Below are 18,489 nucleotides of genomic sequence, written 5' to 3'. Positions count from 1 at the left end.
GGACACAAATAGAAATCAGTGGTTAAGTTGTATTTACAACACTGTTCCAGAACACTTCAACCCAAATATTCAGATGTGTGCAGCACATTTTACGGACCGTTTCCTGATCCTGGTAGAGTAGACTACAATACTGTACACAAGGGTTGTTTCTATAAAGTGGGGCAATTCCAACTTTGCAAGGACAGTCTGGCGCTTCTGACTCACAGCCTGTAAGTATGTTTTCATATTTAAAGAATTTGCCACTGATGATTCAAACACGAGTTTTGAGCAGTGTAGAGTAGCACTTGTTGTTTGTCATTTCTCCGATCACAAATGCAGACATGGTTTTATGTTTACGCGGCGCGATGCAACGCAACGCGTTAAAAGACAGTATAAGTCATTATAATCAGTAATTATGTCCCCACTGGATGCGACAAATGCCTCGATTATAATGGGTTTTAATGTTTTTGTCTCGTCGCTCCGGCCGGACAGGGCATCACAGTATGGTAGGTGCGTAACATTTCCGTCACACACTTGAGGTATTCAGCCAATCACAACGCACTGGATAGCTGGCCAATCACAGCACACCTCGCTTTTCAGACCGATGAGCTTTGTAAAAATCAACACGTTTCAGAAAGGCAGGGCATAGAGGAGAAACAATAATGTACAGTATGTGGAAAATAATGTGTTTTTTTAACTTTAAACTGCATGAACACATTTAATTACACCAAATACACACAATAATGCTCTTTTTAGCAAAGTCATATGACCCCTTTAAACAGGACAGATACAAAAACAAGGAACTGGTGGATACCATATAGGACTGTAGTATTTGTTCACTCATATTTAACCAGCTTATTGATTCCTGTTCACCAGTATACTATATGAGCATCTTCAGAGTATAGACCCAAGAGAAAATACTAACACACCATCAGTCAGCATGGAAAGAGATATCATGTGACCTCTGACTATTATTAATGAATCAAGCTCAAATATTTGCTATATATTGCTAATGGTTACTGTCTGTTCAAATGTGCATGTTCGCATAGACTACATTAATGAATGGTTACCATTTGGTAAAGAAATGACTTGTAGTGATAGTGTCCTGTAATGGTAACCCCTCTATACATGCATGTGTGTGTATTTATATATACATAATAAATATACACAGTACACATACATATATTATGTAAACAAAAACTTTTATTTTGAATGCGATTAATCGTTGCCCTGCACTAATATAAAAATATATCTGAAAAATATTAAAATACAATCTTGCATGGTAATAATATCCCAATATAACTGTTTTCACTGTATCAAATAAATGCAGCCTTGGTAAACGTAAGAGACTTCTCTCTCAAAAAAAAATATCACCAATACCAAAATTTGATTGTACATTCTGTTCTCAAAAATTTGGAAAATACAGCATACATTACAAAATAAGAAATCTGCTTAAATCCTCTTGCGCATCACTACAGTACGTCAACAATTTGATCTTCAAAATGGTGCAATGCCACTTTAAGAAGGAGGCCATTTAGACCTTACCTGCCCATGGCTTTCGTCATCTCAGTGGCCAATCATAACAGTGCATACCTCTGTTTCTATGCCACATCTGCTGACCCCTTTGGCTCCGCCCCTACCCCAGGGACACAGAGAGGAGGAGATTAGGTACACAGAGTCCCAGGGCAACAGCTGTTATCTTCCTCTCTCTGCCCTTCCCTGGCACTAGAATGACACCTGCAATTTCAGCCTCTGCCACTTGTTCATGTGGGACGGGGGAAATGTGTGCGTGTGTTTGTGGCGTAACAGGGTAATCCACAGAAGGCACTTGCCAGGCAGGCCTAGAGAAAACTCCCAACCTCTCAGTTAATCCCCCAGAGGCTTAATACTTGGCGTGAGCACATGCGCAGCCGTGATCCTGAGTGACAAGGGGCATCCAATGACACTGTGAGTGTTAAAGGGGTCATATGATGTTGCTAAAAAGAACATTATGTTGTAGTGAAGTGACGTGACATGTGGCCAAGTATTGTGAATGAGACATTTGTTGCATCCAGTGGGGACATAATTACTGATTATAATGACTTATACTGTCTTTTTACGCGTTGCGTTGCGTATAAGAGAAAGGAAAAATTGAAATTGCATCATATGACCCCTTTAAAGCATAGTTCACTCAAAAATTACAGTTATGTCATCATTTACTCACCCACATATTTCACAGTATGCCCAAGCTGCTGTTTTTCACTCAATGGAAGTGGATGGGAATTAGGGAATGATGTTTGCATTTACCTTTCACTTTAAATATATTTTAGTTTCACTAGTTATATAGAAAAGAGGAGCTTGTACATTTTGCTAGATATCTCTTTAATTTAGCTAGATATCTCTTTATTTTCCATGCATCAAGTCATAAAACAACAACAAAACAAGATTTGCACATTGTTTAAAAGTTTGGGGTCTGTAAGGTTTTTTTAAATGTTTTTGAATGAAGTGTCTTATGCTCATCAAGGCTAATGGAAAAATACAGTAAAAATAGAAATATTGTGAAATATTATTACAAGTTAAAATAACGTTTTCTATTTTAATATCTTTTCAAATGTAATTTATTCCTCCTTCAACTGATTTTTCAGCAGTCATTACTCCAGTCTTCAGTGTCACATGATCCTTCAGAAATCATTCTGATATGCTGATTTGGTGCTCAAGAAACATTTCTTCTTATTATCAATGTTGAAAATAGTTGTGCTGCTTAATGTTTTAGTAGAAGCCATGATACATTTTTTTTTTCAGGATTTTATTTGATGAATTTGATGTTCAAATCAACTGCATATATTTGAAATATAAATCTTTTGTAATTTTTTCACTGTCACTTTTGATCAATGTAATGCATACTTGTTTAATAAAATTATTAATTTCTTTCAAACAAAACAAACACAATTGTACTAACCCCAAACTATTGAACAGTAGCATACATGGGAGGAACATGGGATTAGGATGTGGTGTTAGGCAGAAAGGCAAAAATCACCATAAAAATATCAATTAACTAAATTGTGCTGTATATTTTAAGTCTTCTGAAGCTTTTATGCATACTGTTAATTGACAAGTGTGTATGTTCACTGATAATAATTGCGCATGGCCAGGGCTTCGTGTACTTCCGTTTTTTTTTCTTTTAGTTTGTGCATATGTGAAACTTACATTTACCATATAATTGATGTATATCTTGTGTGTGGTGTGTATGAACAGTATAGAGATGTTCCAGGCCAGTGTAGCCATAAGCTCTCTTTCTAATTAAACAGTTCAGCACTAATCACATATGCAAAGTCTGTGGATCCGTGTGACTTTGTATTACAAAGTATTATTTTAATATTTTATCAATTTATTCATAGATTTTTACATATTTTTACATAATACATATAGTAAATATTATATAAAATGTAATATGGACTACTTCTGTAGCCTAGACATTTAAAAATTGCTGCTAGAGCATGGCATAATGAAGGGTGGTAAGCAAACATTTTTAGCTACACCCTATAAAATACACGGCTGTTAAAGTTGTTTGTTTGTCTACTGCAGTCCACACACAAGAAGACTCTTCTAGGTGAAAATCTATTATAATTATTTTATGTTGCAGTTATATTTTAATAAAGGACTTTTAATGTAATGTCAAACCCCACGAGTTCTTTAGATCTCTTGTTTTTCAGTGGTGTGCTTTATCAAGCTATTAGTCTTTTTGTGCAAATTAAAGAAGGGACCTGAATCATATGAAAGGACCATAATAAACCATATAGAAACACACTTACAGGTACAACCACTCAGAATATGTTCGCGAACCATAAAGCAATGTGCAACAATATGGCAGCAAATTTTGCACAAAACAATAATTTTCTTCAGAAAATCTAGTTAGCATACTACTGTTCAAAAGTTTGGGTTCAGTAAGATTTTTTAAATGTTTTTGAAAAGTTTCTTATGTTAACCAAGGCTGCATTTATTTGATTAGAAATACAGTTCAAAACAAAATATTATGAAATATTATTTCAATTTAAAATAAAGTTTTCTATTTTAATATGTTTTAAGTCATTTATTCCTGTGATGGCAAAGCTGAATTTTACTTCAGTCTTCAATGTCACATGATCGGAAATCATTCAAATATGTGACCCTGGAGCACAAAACCAGTCTTAAGTCGCTGGGGTATATTTGTAGCAATAGCCAACAATACATTGTATAGGTCAAAATGATCGATTTTTCTTTTATGCCAAAAATCATTAGGATATTAAGTAAAGATCATGTTCCATGCAGATACTTTGTACATTTCCTACCGTAAATATATCAAAACTTAATTTTTGATTAGTAATATGCATTGCTAAGAACTTAATTTTAAGGTGATTTTCTCAATATTTAGATTTTTTTGCACCCTCAGATTCCAGATTTTCAAATAGTTGTATCTCAGCCAAATATCATATATTATCATAACAAACCATATATCAATGGAAAGCTTATTTATTCAGCTTTCAGATGATGTATAAATCTCAATTTCAAAAAATTGATCCTTATGACTGGTTTTGTGGTCCATGGCCACATATGAGGATTTGCTGCTCAAGAAACATTTCTTATTATTTTCAGTGTTGAATTTTTGTTAAAGCAAAATTTTAAGCAGCACAACTCTTGAATAGAAAGTCCAAAACAGCTTTTTTTTTTTTTGCAATAGAAATATTTTGTATCAGTGTAAAAGTCTTTACTGTAACTCTTGGTCAGTTTAATCCATCCTTGTTGAATAAAAGAGACTAAAGAAAAAAAAAAACTTTCTGACCCCAAACGTTTGAACTGTTAACTTCTATAATGTTTTTTTTTTTTTTATATATAAAAGGTTGTTTTTTACAAGATGAAAAAACTGTCTGAAATCACTCCACTCATGATTTATTCACCTGTTCTGTTCGTCTTCTGTTCCAGACACTGGCTGGCCACCTATTTTGTCATTTGGTATGGCGTTCCCTACATGTCATATGACATCTTCGCCATGTACCTCAGCCATTACTATCGTTTCCGGGTCAAAGGTCACAAGGACTATAAAAGCCACTCTCTACGAACCGTCAACTCATTTGTGAGGAAAGAGTTCCTGCTGGTCCTCCATCACATTGCACTACTCACCATCCTACTGCCTGTGACTCTGGTGAGAGAGAGAGAAAAATAGAGAGGACAGATATATAGGATGAGTGATATGACAGCCAATAATATGATGGGAGAGAGTAATGGGCCTTCTCAAATAACCACCTCCACCTATAGCCAGGACCAAATGGTAGGGAATGTAAAAAGGGGGATGCAGTGCTTTTGTGTCTGTTAAGTACCTGATCCGTGAGAAACAATTACCTTAATAGCAGCTGTTACACTGCCAGAGTACATGCAGTGGGACACACACACGCACGCGCACACACACACTGGTGGAAACCTGGTCTTTTGTTTGGTGTCTCTGGGCTGTCAGTGGTGATATGAGATCACTTTACCCACGCTTCCATTATTCACACACAGCTGCTACTCAGATACCACCTCACACACACTCTGCTTTGTGCTCCTGCTCCACAAAATGACCCATGAAACATAAAGTCACAAAGACAGACAGATTTTGACATGTGTGGTAATAACACAAAGAAAGACGAAGCCCCAGACCACCACAACAAAACATCTGGCTGTCCCGCGAGTTATACAAGATGTATAACATTTCACACATTTTTAAAATGTACATTAGTTAATACATTACCCTACAGTAATGTTTAGTAGGGTATTTTGCATGGGAAAGGAGGATATATAGACAAATAAAGTATAGGTTAATATTCTAGAAGCTAAAGACTCAGTTTGCAAATCCCCCCAGACAGTGTGGTTTAGATTACACTGCAGGTTAGCTGGAAGAGTTCAGATGGCTGTTTTGACACTACACATCTTCGATCCACCATATCCACCGCTGTGTATCATATCACATATGTGTGGATCATTCACAAAACTAGTCATAGAGTAATTCCTATAAGAACACCATTCTGTACATCTTGTCTAGTGTAATTTTTTTGTTTGCTCATGAGGGTCTGTTTCACTTGTTTGTCTTTTAATTTAGTATTGCCTATAATTTACAACTTTATTGTAGCCTGGTTTGAACCGTTTAACTGTTTGAATGACTTCAGCCTAAGATGATTAGAAAACCACTGACAAGGAGGTGTGAGTTGCGATGTATAGTGCCAGGTTTGTCACTAGGGCTGTAAATGTTTTCATTGACAATGATTCATTTAGATTCCAATTCTTTAATATTAAGTGTAATGATTTATGATGAAATCTAAAATATGACTGTTTTTTGCTCTCTCTGTGTACATCAGTTTTTCAGGAAGGACCAGGGTGATTACTTCATTGGCTGTCTCTTCCTCACAGAGCTCAGCACTCCTTTTGTTTCACTGGGCAAAATCCTCATTCAGGTAACACACAAGTGTGTATTTTACTCCGCAGCCCTTCATAGTGCTTTTCCTGACAGCTTGACAGAGGAGCTGCCAGTCAACACTTTTCGTGTTTCATTTAGTCAAGATAAGTGCGTGTTAAATGCAGAGATGTTTGGTACAAGCATTCACTTAGTGTTCCTGCTTTAAAGTGAAAATCGCTAATACTTATGTTTCTGCTGTTGTTTTCCCACCAAAAATGGTCACATCTTGAATGACAATCCTGGAACATTTTGATTGGAGAAAGTGATAATAATAATGAATAATTTGACATTTTTTCATGTATAGCACCCTGGGACATTGAAAAATGTAAATCCTCGTCATGTTTTAACAATTTTTTCCCAGGACTGTGTAATTGACAGCATTTTTTAATAGAAAACTTTTGTAAGATTGTAATTTATTTACTGTCACTCACTGGAAAAAATGACCCCAATGACAGTGTATGATAGGTACATAAACATGTTCCTGCTAAATGGAGCATTCTCTGTGCACATTAATTTTCTAATCTCTGTACTCTTCCAAATAACTCTTTTTGTGCTGATTCTTGGTTTCTGCTTATTGGGAGTGATTAAGTGAAATTGCTTTCAGACATGTCTCTTTTATATTGTTGCACATGCCCCCTTTTGGTAGTCATGGGTATTGCATATTAAAGCAGTCCCAGCATCTGTAGTTGAAATGACAAAATATCATAAGTCTGGTCCACTTTGACGGGTTTTTTTTGGACAAAGAACGGCTTAGCAGGATGAAACTGACATGGGAAGGGATCAATCACAATTTTAATCACAATTTTATTTGTTGAGAAATGCTTTGAAGGCCTTGAACCCAAAATTAAAAATTCTATCATCATTTACTCACCCTTTGTTGTTCCAAACCTGTATGACTTTGGGTGATCCTTGAAACACAAATCTAAATATTTTTTAATGAAACCTGAGAGGTTTCTGTCCCTCCTTTGAAAGTCCAGGTGACCAAAACTTGGAAGATCCAAAAAGTTTATAAAGGCATCGTAAAATGAATCCATATGATTTGAGTGGTTTAATCCGTCGTGTGAAGAGATATGATTGCTTTATATGATGAACAGATTTAATTTAGTCTTTTATTCACATTTAAACATTGATGAATGCACACACATACACAGAGCACATTTGCATATGCAATGCACGAGAACCAATGAGTTGTGAAGTTCCCATGTTTACCATATGTGATGTACTCCATGTATATTAATATGTAAGTAAAAGCCTAAAGTGTTTGTTATAGAGCGATTGTATGTCTTCACTGCTTGATTCATATGGATTTGTTTTACGATGCCTTTATGACCTTTTTGGGTCTTCAGTCATTCAGTTACCTGGACCTTCAATGGAGAGACAGAAAGATATCCTAATTTGTGTTTCAACCAAATTCTTATGGATTTGGAACAAAATGGCTGTGAGTAAATGATGACAGAATTTTTATTTTTGGGGAAACTATCTCTAATAGTTTAACTACCTCTTCCTCTCATTCTTCTGTGTTGACTGTCTCTTCCTGTAGCTGGGGATGCAGGACTGCTGGCTGCACAAGGTTAATGGCGGCATGGTGCTGCTTAGTTTCTTCATGTGCCGCATCGCACTCTTCCCCTACATGTACTGGGCCTACGGCTCCCACTACGGCATCCCGCTCTACAGCGTTCCCTTCCATCTCTCACTCTCCACCAACCTGGGCAACCTCTGCATCCTGGCACCGCAGGTCTACTGGTTCGTCCTCCTCTGCCATAAAGGCTACCGACTCTACAAGCGGCAGCGGGATGCGCAAAACCAGGCCTCTCCGCTGTCCTCGCCCGAGCCGGTCTCAGATATCTCCAAAGCTGATTAGTGAAGGTCTGTCTTTATCTAGAACAAACAATCAACAGACATCACAGCTGAAGGCTATGGCACTGCATCTGCTACGGTTACAGTACAATCAAGATTTAATATTAGAAATACCCTTATTACTCCTCTTCACTTTACTGCATACCATGTGCACACTCACAATTACACACTCGCCCGTTAAAATGGCACTTCACTGGATTTAATGCAGTGACTTCTAAGGAGCATCTTCTAGGTCAGTTATTGAGGGCCGTAGCCCTCTTTTCCTTCTCTGATTGGAGTATCTGTTACAGTTTGGACTGGTGTCTTTGAATGTCATTGGAATTATCTGTTACTTTTTTGTTATTTTTTATTTTGTCCCATATGAAATGCTGCTGACGTACAAAAATACACTGGTTTAAACTAGAGAATTTATTATGCGAGTGGCACGGCTGTCATGATAAATTCATTGAATTAAACCCACAGCATTTCAGATCACATCCCTCTCGGCGCAAAGCTCCCATCACGTGGTAAGCATTTCCATGGCTGCAGTGCTGCTGTTCTTCTGTGAATGTGTTTGCACACACACTGCCCTGCTGTGACTGTTTACACGTCTCTACCACACACCGCCCTTTACACTCTGGAGGCTGCTAATGAATTCTGCTTCACTTCTGTGGGCCTTTTGAGCATACAAAATCCTCCCATACACATGGGGGCAGTAGAGAGTCGGTCCTTATGTTTACATGGCATAGACAGGACTCCAGTCTATAGGGGGATGAGGTCTTTGCAGGGTATAAAGAGCAAGCACATAATGCTTGGCATATATTTAAGGCCACAAAATGCCTGAGGGCATCTCCAGGCAGTAGTCAAAGCAATAACATGGCTTCAAGGCAAGGGATTGTGGGTAGTTGGAGAGCCCATGTGAACACATGGTTAAAGATAGAAAAGCTGCATGACAGCCTACTCTGAAAGCATGTATAAAGGATGTAATACTAGGTTCCTACAGTCTTGAGAAGAAGGAAAATATCAGGCAATTTTACATTTGAGATTTTCATGTGTAGAAAAGTCATCAGAAGTCTTTAAAATTCATACTTTCTGTAGTGAGTATCATGTCTGTTGCTCTTCAGCTGAATATTTTTTGGCTAGACACCACTTTTAATGATTTGCTGTCTGCTAAATAATTTCTAGAACATTTTATCCAGAAAAGTTGCTTTGAAAGATTTGGGAACCCTGGTAATTGTGTTTTTGAGTGTGAAGTGTGAAATGCTCTTGATATGGGGCTTGAATTTTTATCTTCCTATTAACTGAGCCTACAGTTTGAGTTGTAAATAAATAATATTTAATTCTACATGGATGAATATTGCAGTATAAAAGGGTGATTTGCTGTTGCCTAGGGTCATTTTAGGGATAATCTGTGGCTTATAAGCGCTTGTGTAAGTGTAGGCTTAGCAAGGAACTCAGAAGCCTTTGTTTCAGGGCTTTTAACACAACCTTCAGCATCTTTCATAATACATTTAGGGAATGCTGGATGCCGTATGAATGCATCTGTATGGCGTATTGAGTTTTTTTTAACAGTGACTTCTAGATTCCATTAAGCGCTTTCAGAAGTGCAGAACTGTGAGATTAAGTTGCCCAGTACGTACCCATGCACTCTTACTTAGTGTTTCCAAGACAAACTGGACCTAAAGGTTGCCTTTAGCAAGTGTGTGTATGAGAGACAGAGAGAAGACTTATATAAGAGTGTGTATAAATTCCCAGCTCACTCTCTTGGAGGTTGAACGGGGTCTTTGCTGGACTGAAAGAGAGAGGATGTGTTTTGCTCTCCCTTTCTAAAGCTTTAGTACTTTTCAAAACTAACTATGCAGTCTTTCAAGCTGCTGCTTCTTGTCTATGGCAACACTATGCTTTCCTTAGTTTTGTTGATGCATTTGGCAGATGAGTTGGCCATATTAATCATGATGCATGTTTTTTTTTGTAGTGTATTGCGTTGATGCTTTTCATTGTTTACTGATGTCTGTTACAGTACATTTTTCTATAACCAACGTTCTTTTCTTTTCTCTCATTTTTCACTCTATGATTTAGAGGTTAGGCTGCTTATCATGAGGCATATCCATAATCTAATAAATACACTGTATGGCCATGTAGACACCCAAAAAGCATCTAAAATCAAATATGTGGGCATTAATAAGGGGTTTGTCATTCCTTTGCTGCTATAACATCTTACATTCTTCCCAAACTGTCACACAAAGTTGGATTCTGTAAAATGTGACTTGAATTAAGGGGCCTAGCATTAATATTATAAATGTTAATATTTAATTTTATAAGTTCACAAACTTTTGGCCGTGTAGTGTAAATCCATTATGTATGAACAGGTTTATATCCAGAAATTACATGATCATAAATCAATAAATTTAGGCTTATTTATGCCATGCTTGAACTTGTAGTATAGTCTATGATGCTGATAATCATATTTTTTTGGAAAAAATAATAGAAGTCTAGTGTCTTCAAGGCCTCCTCTCAGCTCAGGGTTTGATAAAGATGTTATAATTTTTCAGTTATTATTTAGAGGTGAAAGATGAGACTGTGATTTACAAAAAGACAACATTTCTAATTGAAAATACCTACAACACCTTTGGGTTTGGTAGACCAAAGATTTCGTAGTGAAACCTCATCATTGCCTTTCCCTCGCTTGCCATCCACAGAGGCTCAGATCTCTACTGGACTGACTCTGCTGATGGCTCAGGCAGCAAAAAGACTGGAATTTTTCTCACTGGAATATTTGGCTTCGTTTATTTAGATATTTTACTGAAAATAACAAACTGGGTGAATCTGATGAAAACATGTCTGGATCATATTTCACCCCCAAAATCAGTAACAAAATGCAGCCATTAAGCCAGTTTTCTTTCAAAAATCAGCTTTAAGGCAGCGTGTGTTTTTTTTTTTTCAGGGGTAATGTGAAATTAATGTTTATCTGTCATAAAAATAGTCTCTCAAACTAAAAAAAGGATTAATGGTCATGAAATGGAGTTCATTCTCTTAAATATTAAATATATGACCGGCATTTTGTGAGAAGGACAGAAGTGGAGGAATAAGAGGTGAAGATGTTCAGAATTTTTATCAGCTTGCTCTGATTTTTAATACATATCAAATCTAAACTAGGCTGTTTTGATGGGTGCTTTGTTTGGAGCTTTATAGTTTACTGTAAATGGTTGCAACAGCAATGGAGGAAGGCAAGTATATGCAGATAACTGGAAAAGTCTGTGGATAGAAAATCAAGCTATAATAAATATTAAATCTATAAAAGCTGTTTTACCCCAAATGATGTGTTGTCTGGAATATCGTAAATACAGTGCCTTGTATTAAAGTTGTTTGTGATATTGAAACGAGCTCAATGCACAGGAGCCCTGGGCAGGCGTGTTTTAGGTTGTGACCATCTCTGCTCACTTTTTTTGTTTTAATGTTCAAAGTACATTACACAACTAAGAAAAACATCTATCACAGTGACACTTTAATTCTTTATGCTAGTAGGTTTGATTTCTATGTATAATTTGAATGAATTGTTACAGCTAACTTTGTCCGTTAAACATGCTTCTAAGTCTTAAAATAATTTTAAATGACGTTTCTTGCTATATTGTCTTAATATTTGCATTCGTGAAACGAATTTAAAGGAAATCTAAACTCTAAAGGTTTATAATGTTACCCAGTTTTCTGAACGGCATCCATTCCTCATAAAATTAAACAATGTGGGCTTCATTTTAAGGTCAGTTTAATTCAAGTTACATATCTACTGTGTTCAGATTTTTGCATGGATTTAAAAGCATTTCATCAGTGGTCCAGAAAGCTATATCAAAATGTACACTTATTTCCAACTCATTCCTTGGTTGCATCTCCAAACTCAGTTCAGCATTATTAACTCTTGTTCAGACAGAGGCCAGTGGGAAAGGAAACCTTTCAGAGAACTGGGAAGTAGCCAGAAGCACGTTTGCATTATCTGTTTCCTGGTGAGGAAAACACACTTCCTTGCTATGTCAGCTTGACCTCAAAGCATGATTTCATTCGGATTTCCTAATGCACAACCTTTAGCACTCCCTGCCTCTTATTTTTGATAACATTCTGATTTTCACATATATATTTTATCGGATTTCATATAAATATTTAGGTTTCTGTTTGTTTGTAGGATGACATTTGAAGAACTCTCCTTTTAGAAAGGGGCTACAGAGTGAAACTAATATAAATGCTTGATTGAGCTTATTTTCTGGAAACCTGTAAATCCAAACACCACTTTGAAAAAATAAATCTGATTTGGTGAATTCTTTTAAACTGAGCAGCCTTTGTTTACTAAGAAGCTGTGTGGTAATGTTTCACTGGAACACTACTCGGCTACATAATATAATATAGACAACAAGTGTGAACAAATATGAAGATGTTATGCCCCGTTACACCCCATCCAACTTGATACCACTCTTTATTATTTCTTCCACAGACAAAGTATACCACTGGACATTTTATCTTATTTTGCTCAGTGCAACAACCAGCACAAAGCATATCATTTTAGATCCAATTATGTACAAATATCATCCTAGGAGGTTTTTAGGTGATGTGCATCATCAGATGGTCTGACAGAGAACAATCAAGACATCCCTCAGGAAAAAAAACAACAAAGTGTTGTCCTATTGGTCCACTCCACTCTCTTCTGGAGGGATGGAACGCCTCGAGTGCTGGGACAGAAGATTGCACAATGTCCCCTGTGATAATGTCTTCCATTATACGGTGAGGAACTCACAACAGTACACGGTAACAGTCCTGAAGCTGCTGTTCATCTGAGGTAGTATTCAATGGCAGCAGAGAATGCAGCAAAACCTCCACAGCCCAGAACTCCAGCTTTAAGACCAGCTAATGAAGAGAGAAACAGCTTATTCATATAGTCCAGATAATAATATAACATTACCACACATCTAAATCCTTTCTATTCTTTAAACCCAAGTTGAAAAATGACTTGCCTCTGAATCCAATGGCACCTCCTGTAATACAGCCACTATACACTGCATTTTTCCAGTCAGATTTCCCACGATGCTAGAAAAGAGAAATAAAACCATTCTTCAGATGGAGGATCAGTCCTGAAAAATTGGCCAGTGAAATTTTTTTGCAAAACATCCTACAAGGAATGGATGAGTAGAAAGGCTGTTCATTTACAGAACCACTAGATGGAGCCATTAATCCATATTAAACTCAATGACACTTGGCAAAAGATCGGAGTAGTAAAAGTAATTGATTTAGTTTTAATAAATAATCGGAACATTGTGTTTTAAACAGTATACTATAGTATTATAGTACAGTTTACATCAGTATATAAATGATGATGGTTGACGGATGGAAGGATAGAATAAACACTGGGTGCTTCTCAATGCTCAAATCAATGCTTCCTCGTTTCCTTGCTCCTCCATCCTCCAGCCCGTGACCTGGATAGCAATAAACATTGGCCATCTAGTAGGAAATCTAAATTCTCTAATTTCACTGCGAGGAACAAGGAGCAAGGATGTTTCCCGAGGAACTATATGTGAGGATATGGAAGCCCTTTTCCATAAAAAATGTATCACAAGTCTGAATTTTTTTCCTCACAATTGCAAGTTTACATCTCACAATTCTGACTTTTTTTCCTCAGAATTGTGATATAAACTCAATTGTGAGTTATAAAGTCAGAATTAAGAGATACAAACTCACAATTCTGAGAAATGAAGTCAGAAATGCAAGATATAAACTCAAAATTGTGAGAAATAAAGTCAGAATTGTGAGATGAAAAGCAATTCTGACTTTTTTCTTGCAATTGCGAGTTCATATCTCAAGTCTGACTTTATTTTCTCATAATTGTGAGATATAAACTCAATTGCAAGTTATAAGGTCCAGTTTTTTGGGGGGGGGGGGATTGATATGTTCTTAAAATTGCGAGTTTATATCTCACAATTCTGACTTAACTCGCAATTACATCTTATAAAGACAGAATTGCTTGATATAAACTCGCAATTCAGTATTGTGACTATAACTCGCAATTGCAAGTTTGTATCATGCAATGCTGACTTTATTTCTCAGAATTACGAGTTTATATCTCGCAATTCTGACTTCATAACTTGCAATTGCGAGTTTCTATCTCAGAATTCTGAGAATAAAAGTCAGAATTGCGAGATAAAAAGTCTAAAAAGTCAATTTCCTTAATTTGTTTTTATTCAGTGGCGGAAACGGGCTTCCACCGGATACACAGGTGTATTCTATGCAGAAATGTTTCCTGTCAAAACACCTGATGCACATATAGGGTCCTTTCCCTTCTGACACAATAATTATATTTGACCTTTGCAGTTTAAATAAACAATACATCTCACATATTTCAAAAGGGCATCCTGCTTTATTACTATTCATTATGCATTTCCCTCGAGTTCAGCTGATGAAGCTTTGAAATGAGGCTTGATTGATCAAGAATATTCTGATATACAAATGAGTTCTCCTTCAATTACTCCATCCTCATTTTCTTCCCTCAAATCCTAAGGGGGTGGAGCTAAGGTGTAAGGAAATGAGGATGCACAAATAAGAAACGAGAAGCAACCTGTAAAACAATAATCAATGGTTTGTAGTTTAAATATGCATTGTACTGTTGGAAATAAAACATCACTAAATAATATCTAGTTGTTTTTGGACAGTGAATTTGATCACAACATAAATTTACAAAAACAATTTGTGCTTATTTGACCGACTATAACTCGCAATTGCAAGTTTGTATCATGCAATGCTGACTTTATTTCTCAGAATTACGAGTTTATATCTCGCAATTCTGACTTCATAACTTGCAATTGCGAGTTTCTATCTCAGAATTGCGAGATAAAAAGTCTAAAAAGTCAATTTCCTTAATTTGTTTTTATTCAGTGGCGGAAACGGGCTTCCACCGGATACACAGGTGTATTCTATGCAGAAATGTTTCCTGTCAAAACACCTGATGCACATATAGGGTCCTTTCCCTTCTGACACAATAATTATATTTGACCTTTGCAGTTTAAATAAACAATACATCTCACATATTTCAAAAGGGCATCCTGCTTTATTACTATTCATTATGCATTTCCCTCGAGTTCAGCTGATGAAGCTTTGAAATGAGGCTTGATTGATCAAGAATATTCTGATATACAAATGAGTTCTCCTTCAATTACTCCATCCTCATTTTCTTCCCTCAAATCCTTCCCTCAAATCCTAAGGGGGTGGAGCTAAGGTGTAAGGAAATGAGGATGCACAAATAAGAAACGAGAAGCAACCTGTAAAACAATAATCAATGGTTTGTAGTTTAAATATGCATTGTACTGTTGGAAATAAAACATCACTAAATAATATCTAGTTGTTTTTGGACAGTGAATTTGATCACAACATAAATTTACAAAAACAATTTGTGCTTATTTGACTCGAGGAAAAAAATTCATGACAACAACAAAAGGTGGTCCGACAAAACAAGACAAATGGCACTTACCGATTCTATGAGACACTCCGTGCATGAAAACATAGCACCCACAATAGCAAAGTTTTTAGCATATGACATTCCTCTCTGCCCCATGTCTCTCAGCACCTCTCTTGCTGTGGGGGTCCTTAGGGGGTCTTTGGGATCAAACCCAACGTTGGAGTCAATACCGGCTGTGAAGACACCAAAAGCACCTCCCAACACAAACCCTGCAGGAGAGAGAAAAACTGCATTTGAGCCGTTTGTCGTGAATTAAATACATATTGATAACGGTAATATCTCCTCGTTACAAAACCAGTCCACATATGAATTATAACAAATATTGCTGTGTATTATGTGGTTTTGCATTAGTCAATATTTTAGTATGAACTATTAAGATACCACAGGATGCCTAATACTTGATTCTACTGTGTTCACTGATAAACTAGTGAACTGTCAGACATGACAACACAGATTTGAACTTTGCAACGAGTGTAACTAGACTGTTTTAATGCGTATGGCATGTAAAACATATGAAATGACTGTCAGTGAATTACCTCCGACACATGCTATGAGTGATTTAAACGCGCAGCTCTCCATTCCCCTCTCGATCATCTTCTGCTCCTCTGTTTTCTGAGGGCTCGGTAAAGCACCCATAACAGTCGGATTCAGGTCTTTAATTTGCCTTTTGCCACCGATAAGGTGATCCAGAATAAGACTATACTGTAGTGGAACATTTTCCGCCGTTGAAACAGTAGTAACTGTTATTGAAGCATCCGTGCTCTTTGCGGGCGCAGCCATGTTGAAAGCGTGTGGTTTATGTCACGCAGACGTTAAACAAGAACACATTCGTCGATTTTCAACAACAGGAAAACAATTAAATTACATAAATCGTCTTGGTTAGTTATTAAGTCCCGTGAATACTTATCATTTTGTTTTATATGCGATACAATTATAAGTATTTACAGGACCTCACGCCACATTTATGTTGTACATATTTCTAATAATAATAATTGTTTCTGCAGATTCGACAGAAAGGGAGGTGACCTTTGCATTGCCACTGCAGTCCACCCAGACTGTCCTGTAACGTGGATAATGTTTTATATAACAATAACACGAGTTTTTGTGTGTGCTCTGAATCTCAAAATTACTTACTTTACATACAAGACACGGGACATATTTACAGTATTATTATTTCCCTTTATCTTAAACTAAGACAATAAAGCCACTCTCTCAAACAGCTTAAATACAAATAAAAAAAATCTAAAACGTAGGTTATTTTTAAAATGATTTTTCTTGGTTATTTATTAGTAAATATACTAATAAACTACAATTCCCAGCGTGCCCCTCGTTCACTGCACCAGTATCGCGCGCTGCCCCTAGCGGAGGAGTTGTGTTCGGCGCTCGAGCATCTTCGGTTGGTGAGTGACAGCGGCGGCGGCGCTCCTCGGCGCTCGGGAACAGGTGAGTCACAACCTCAATTTATCATTGGTTTTCTTGTTTTGGAGATTATATTGGCATGGTAGTGATTCCGTTTAATACATTTGATCACTTCAAGGAATCATTTATAGTCTTCGTTGGGACGAACGCTGTAGTTACCCGCACTTTTATCAACGGATGTTGTCGTGTTGCGCGCGAGAGTGTGAGCTGCTGTTTTTAACGGTGACCGCTGTCTGACTGACGAGCTGACACACACACACACACACACGGCCCCTTGCTGTGATAAGGATAGTGATTCAAAGCTCACATATTCCTTTCGTTTTATAGTCATTATTTCGCGTGATGTCTTCGGACAGCGACACAGTCACAGTCAGCGGTGAGAGACTGCGGTAGTTCTGAGACACCAGTCACTGCTGAGATGCGTCCGCAAGATTTGACATGACACATTTCATTTATTTGAAAACGTCTTTTACGATTCTGTGTGTTTTTGAGCCAAACTGTGAATATCAAACTGAACTGTGAAGTGCTTAAGTGTTACAGACGTAGGTAATTTAGTGTCGCACAGCTAAGTGTTCAAAATGTACTGCCAATTCACACAGTTCACTTAATTTCTATCTATCTATCTATCTATCTATCTATCTATCTATCTATCGATCTAGTTTGAGAATGTTTGAGTTCCAGGGTGGTCAACTTTGCAGGAATATCTGTCAGTAATTATCTTGATTTCGAAGACAGGTATCGCGCAACCGAATTGTTATCAAGAAAACTTTTAAGCAAACACTTTTTGTGATACGTTTGTGTTATGTAAACGTTTTATAAAGCAGTAAGTAATGACTTGCTTGTATTATGTCGATGTTGTCGGATATGGATAATGTTATGAACAAATAGTTCAGCCCGTTCAAATAACGTTCGAGTGGCGAACCGTTACTATGGCAACAGGCGAAAGACTTTTGTTCGCGAGCGTTTACGTTGCGTTTGCGCTTTCAACCCTCTACGCACACCTTGGCAATATAATCGCCATTGGCTAGTACATTTTTTTGTTTACTCGCCAGACTGATATACTATTTTACTCACACACACACACACACACACACACACTCACGTTTACTTAGCTATCTAAATGAGGACATTACATAGACTTCTATTGTTTTTATATACAGATTTTTGTAACCTAAACCTACCCCTACCCCTACCCCTCACAGAAAACTTTCTGCATTTTTACAATTTCAAAAGTCAAAAAAAACATTGTTTACTTTTTTTTTATAACAAGGCTTTGCTCACTTTTGGGTACAAATTTGTCCCCAAAATATGGTTAAGTAGG

The 18,489-nt window shown here is 37.0% G+C and overlaps 3 protein-coding genes across 3 annotated transcripts in view; 2 read left to right on the top strand and 1 right to left on the bottom strand.

The window, feature by feature from the left end:
* Positions 1-12,611, top strand: part of tlcd3a (TLC domain containing 3A) — a 32,420-nt gene extending 19,809 nt beyond the window's left edge. The window contains exons 3-5 of the mRNA XM_016285903.1: positions 4,917-5,137; positions 6,327-6,422; positions 7,965-12,611. Of these exons, the coding sequence (XP_016141389.1) occupies positions 4,917-5,137; positions 6,327-6,422; positions 7,965-8,285 (638 nt within the window). The 3' untranslated portion in view covers positions 8,286-12,611. The remainder of the gene's footprint in view (positions 1-4,916; positions 5,138-6,326; positions 6,423-7,964) is intronic.
* Positions 12,612-12,688: 77 nt separating this feature from the next.
* LOC107595490 (mitochondrial import inner membrane translocase subunit Tim22-like) lies at positions 12,689-16,561 on the bottom strand. The gene is made up of 4 exons (XM_016285904.1): positions 16,286-16,561; positions 15,762-15,958; positions 13,258-13,330; positions 12,689-13,150 (listed from the first exon to the last, which is right to left on the bottom strand). Exons 1-4 carry the CDS (start codon positions 16,527-16,529, stop codon positions 13,074-13,076), a joined length of 591 nt encoding a protein of 196 aa, XP_016141390.1. The 5' UTR covers positions 16,530-16,561; the 3' UTR covers positions 12,689-13,073.
* A 566-nt stretch (positions 16,562-17,127) lies between these two features.
* The window catches only part of specc1 (sperm antigen with calponin homology and coiled-coil domains 1), a 199,801-nt gene continuing 198,439 nt past the window's right edge, over positions 17,128-18,489 (top strand). Inside the window, exon 1 of the mRNA XM_016285908.1 lies at positions 17,128-17,192. The gene's annotated coding sequence lies outside the window, so the exon portion shown is untranslated. The remainder of the gene's footprint in view (positions 17,193-18,489) is intronic.

The sequence above is a fragment of the Sinocyclocheilus grahami genome, unplaced genomic scaffold (assembly GCF_001515645.1).
Source record: "Sinocyclocheilus grahami isolate Dianchi unplaced genomic scaffold, SAMN03320097.WGS_v1.1 scaffold203.1, whole genome shotgun sequence".
NCBI classification, from domain to species: Eukaryota; Metazoa; Chordata; class Actinopteri; order Cypriniformes; family Cyprinidae; genus Sinocyclocheilus; species Sinocyclocheilus grahami.
Note: the sequence above shows the minus strand (reverse complement) of the source record. Positions and strands in the feature narration are given on the sequence as shown.

Bases quoted from the DNA above. Each gene is read 5' to 3' on its own strand.
- LOC107595490 (XM_016285904.1), bottom strand. From the start codon at position 16,529: ATGGCTGCGCCCGCAAAGAGCACGGATGCTTCAATAACAGTTACTACT. The intron at 15,959-16,285 runs GTAATTCACTGA...TCTCTCCTGCAG, and splicing joins ACTCATAGCATGTGTCGGAG to GGTTTGTGTTGGGAGGTGCT. The intron at 13,331-15,761 runs GTAAGTGCCATT...TCTCTTTTCTAG, and splicing joins CGGAGTGTCTCATAGAATCG to CATCGTGGGAAATCTGACTG.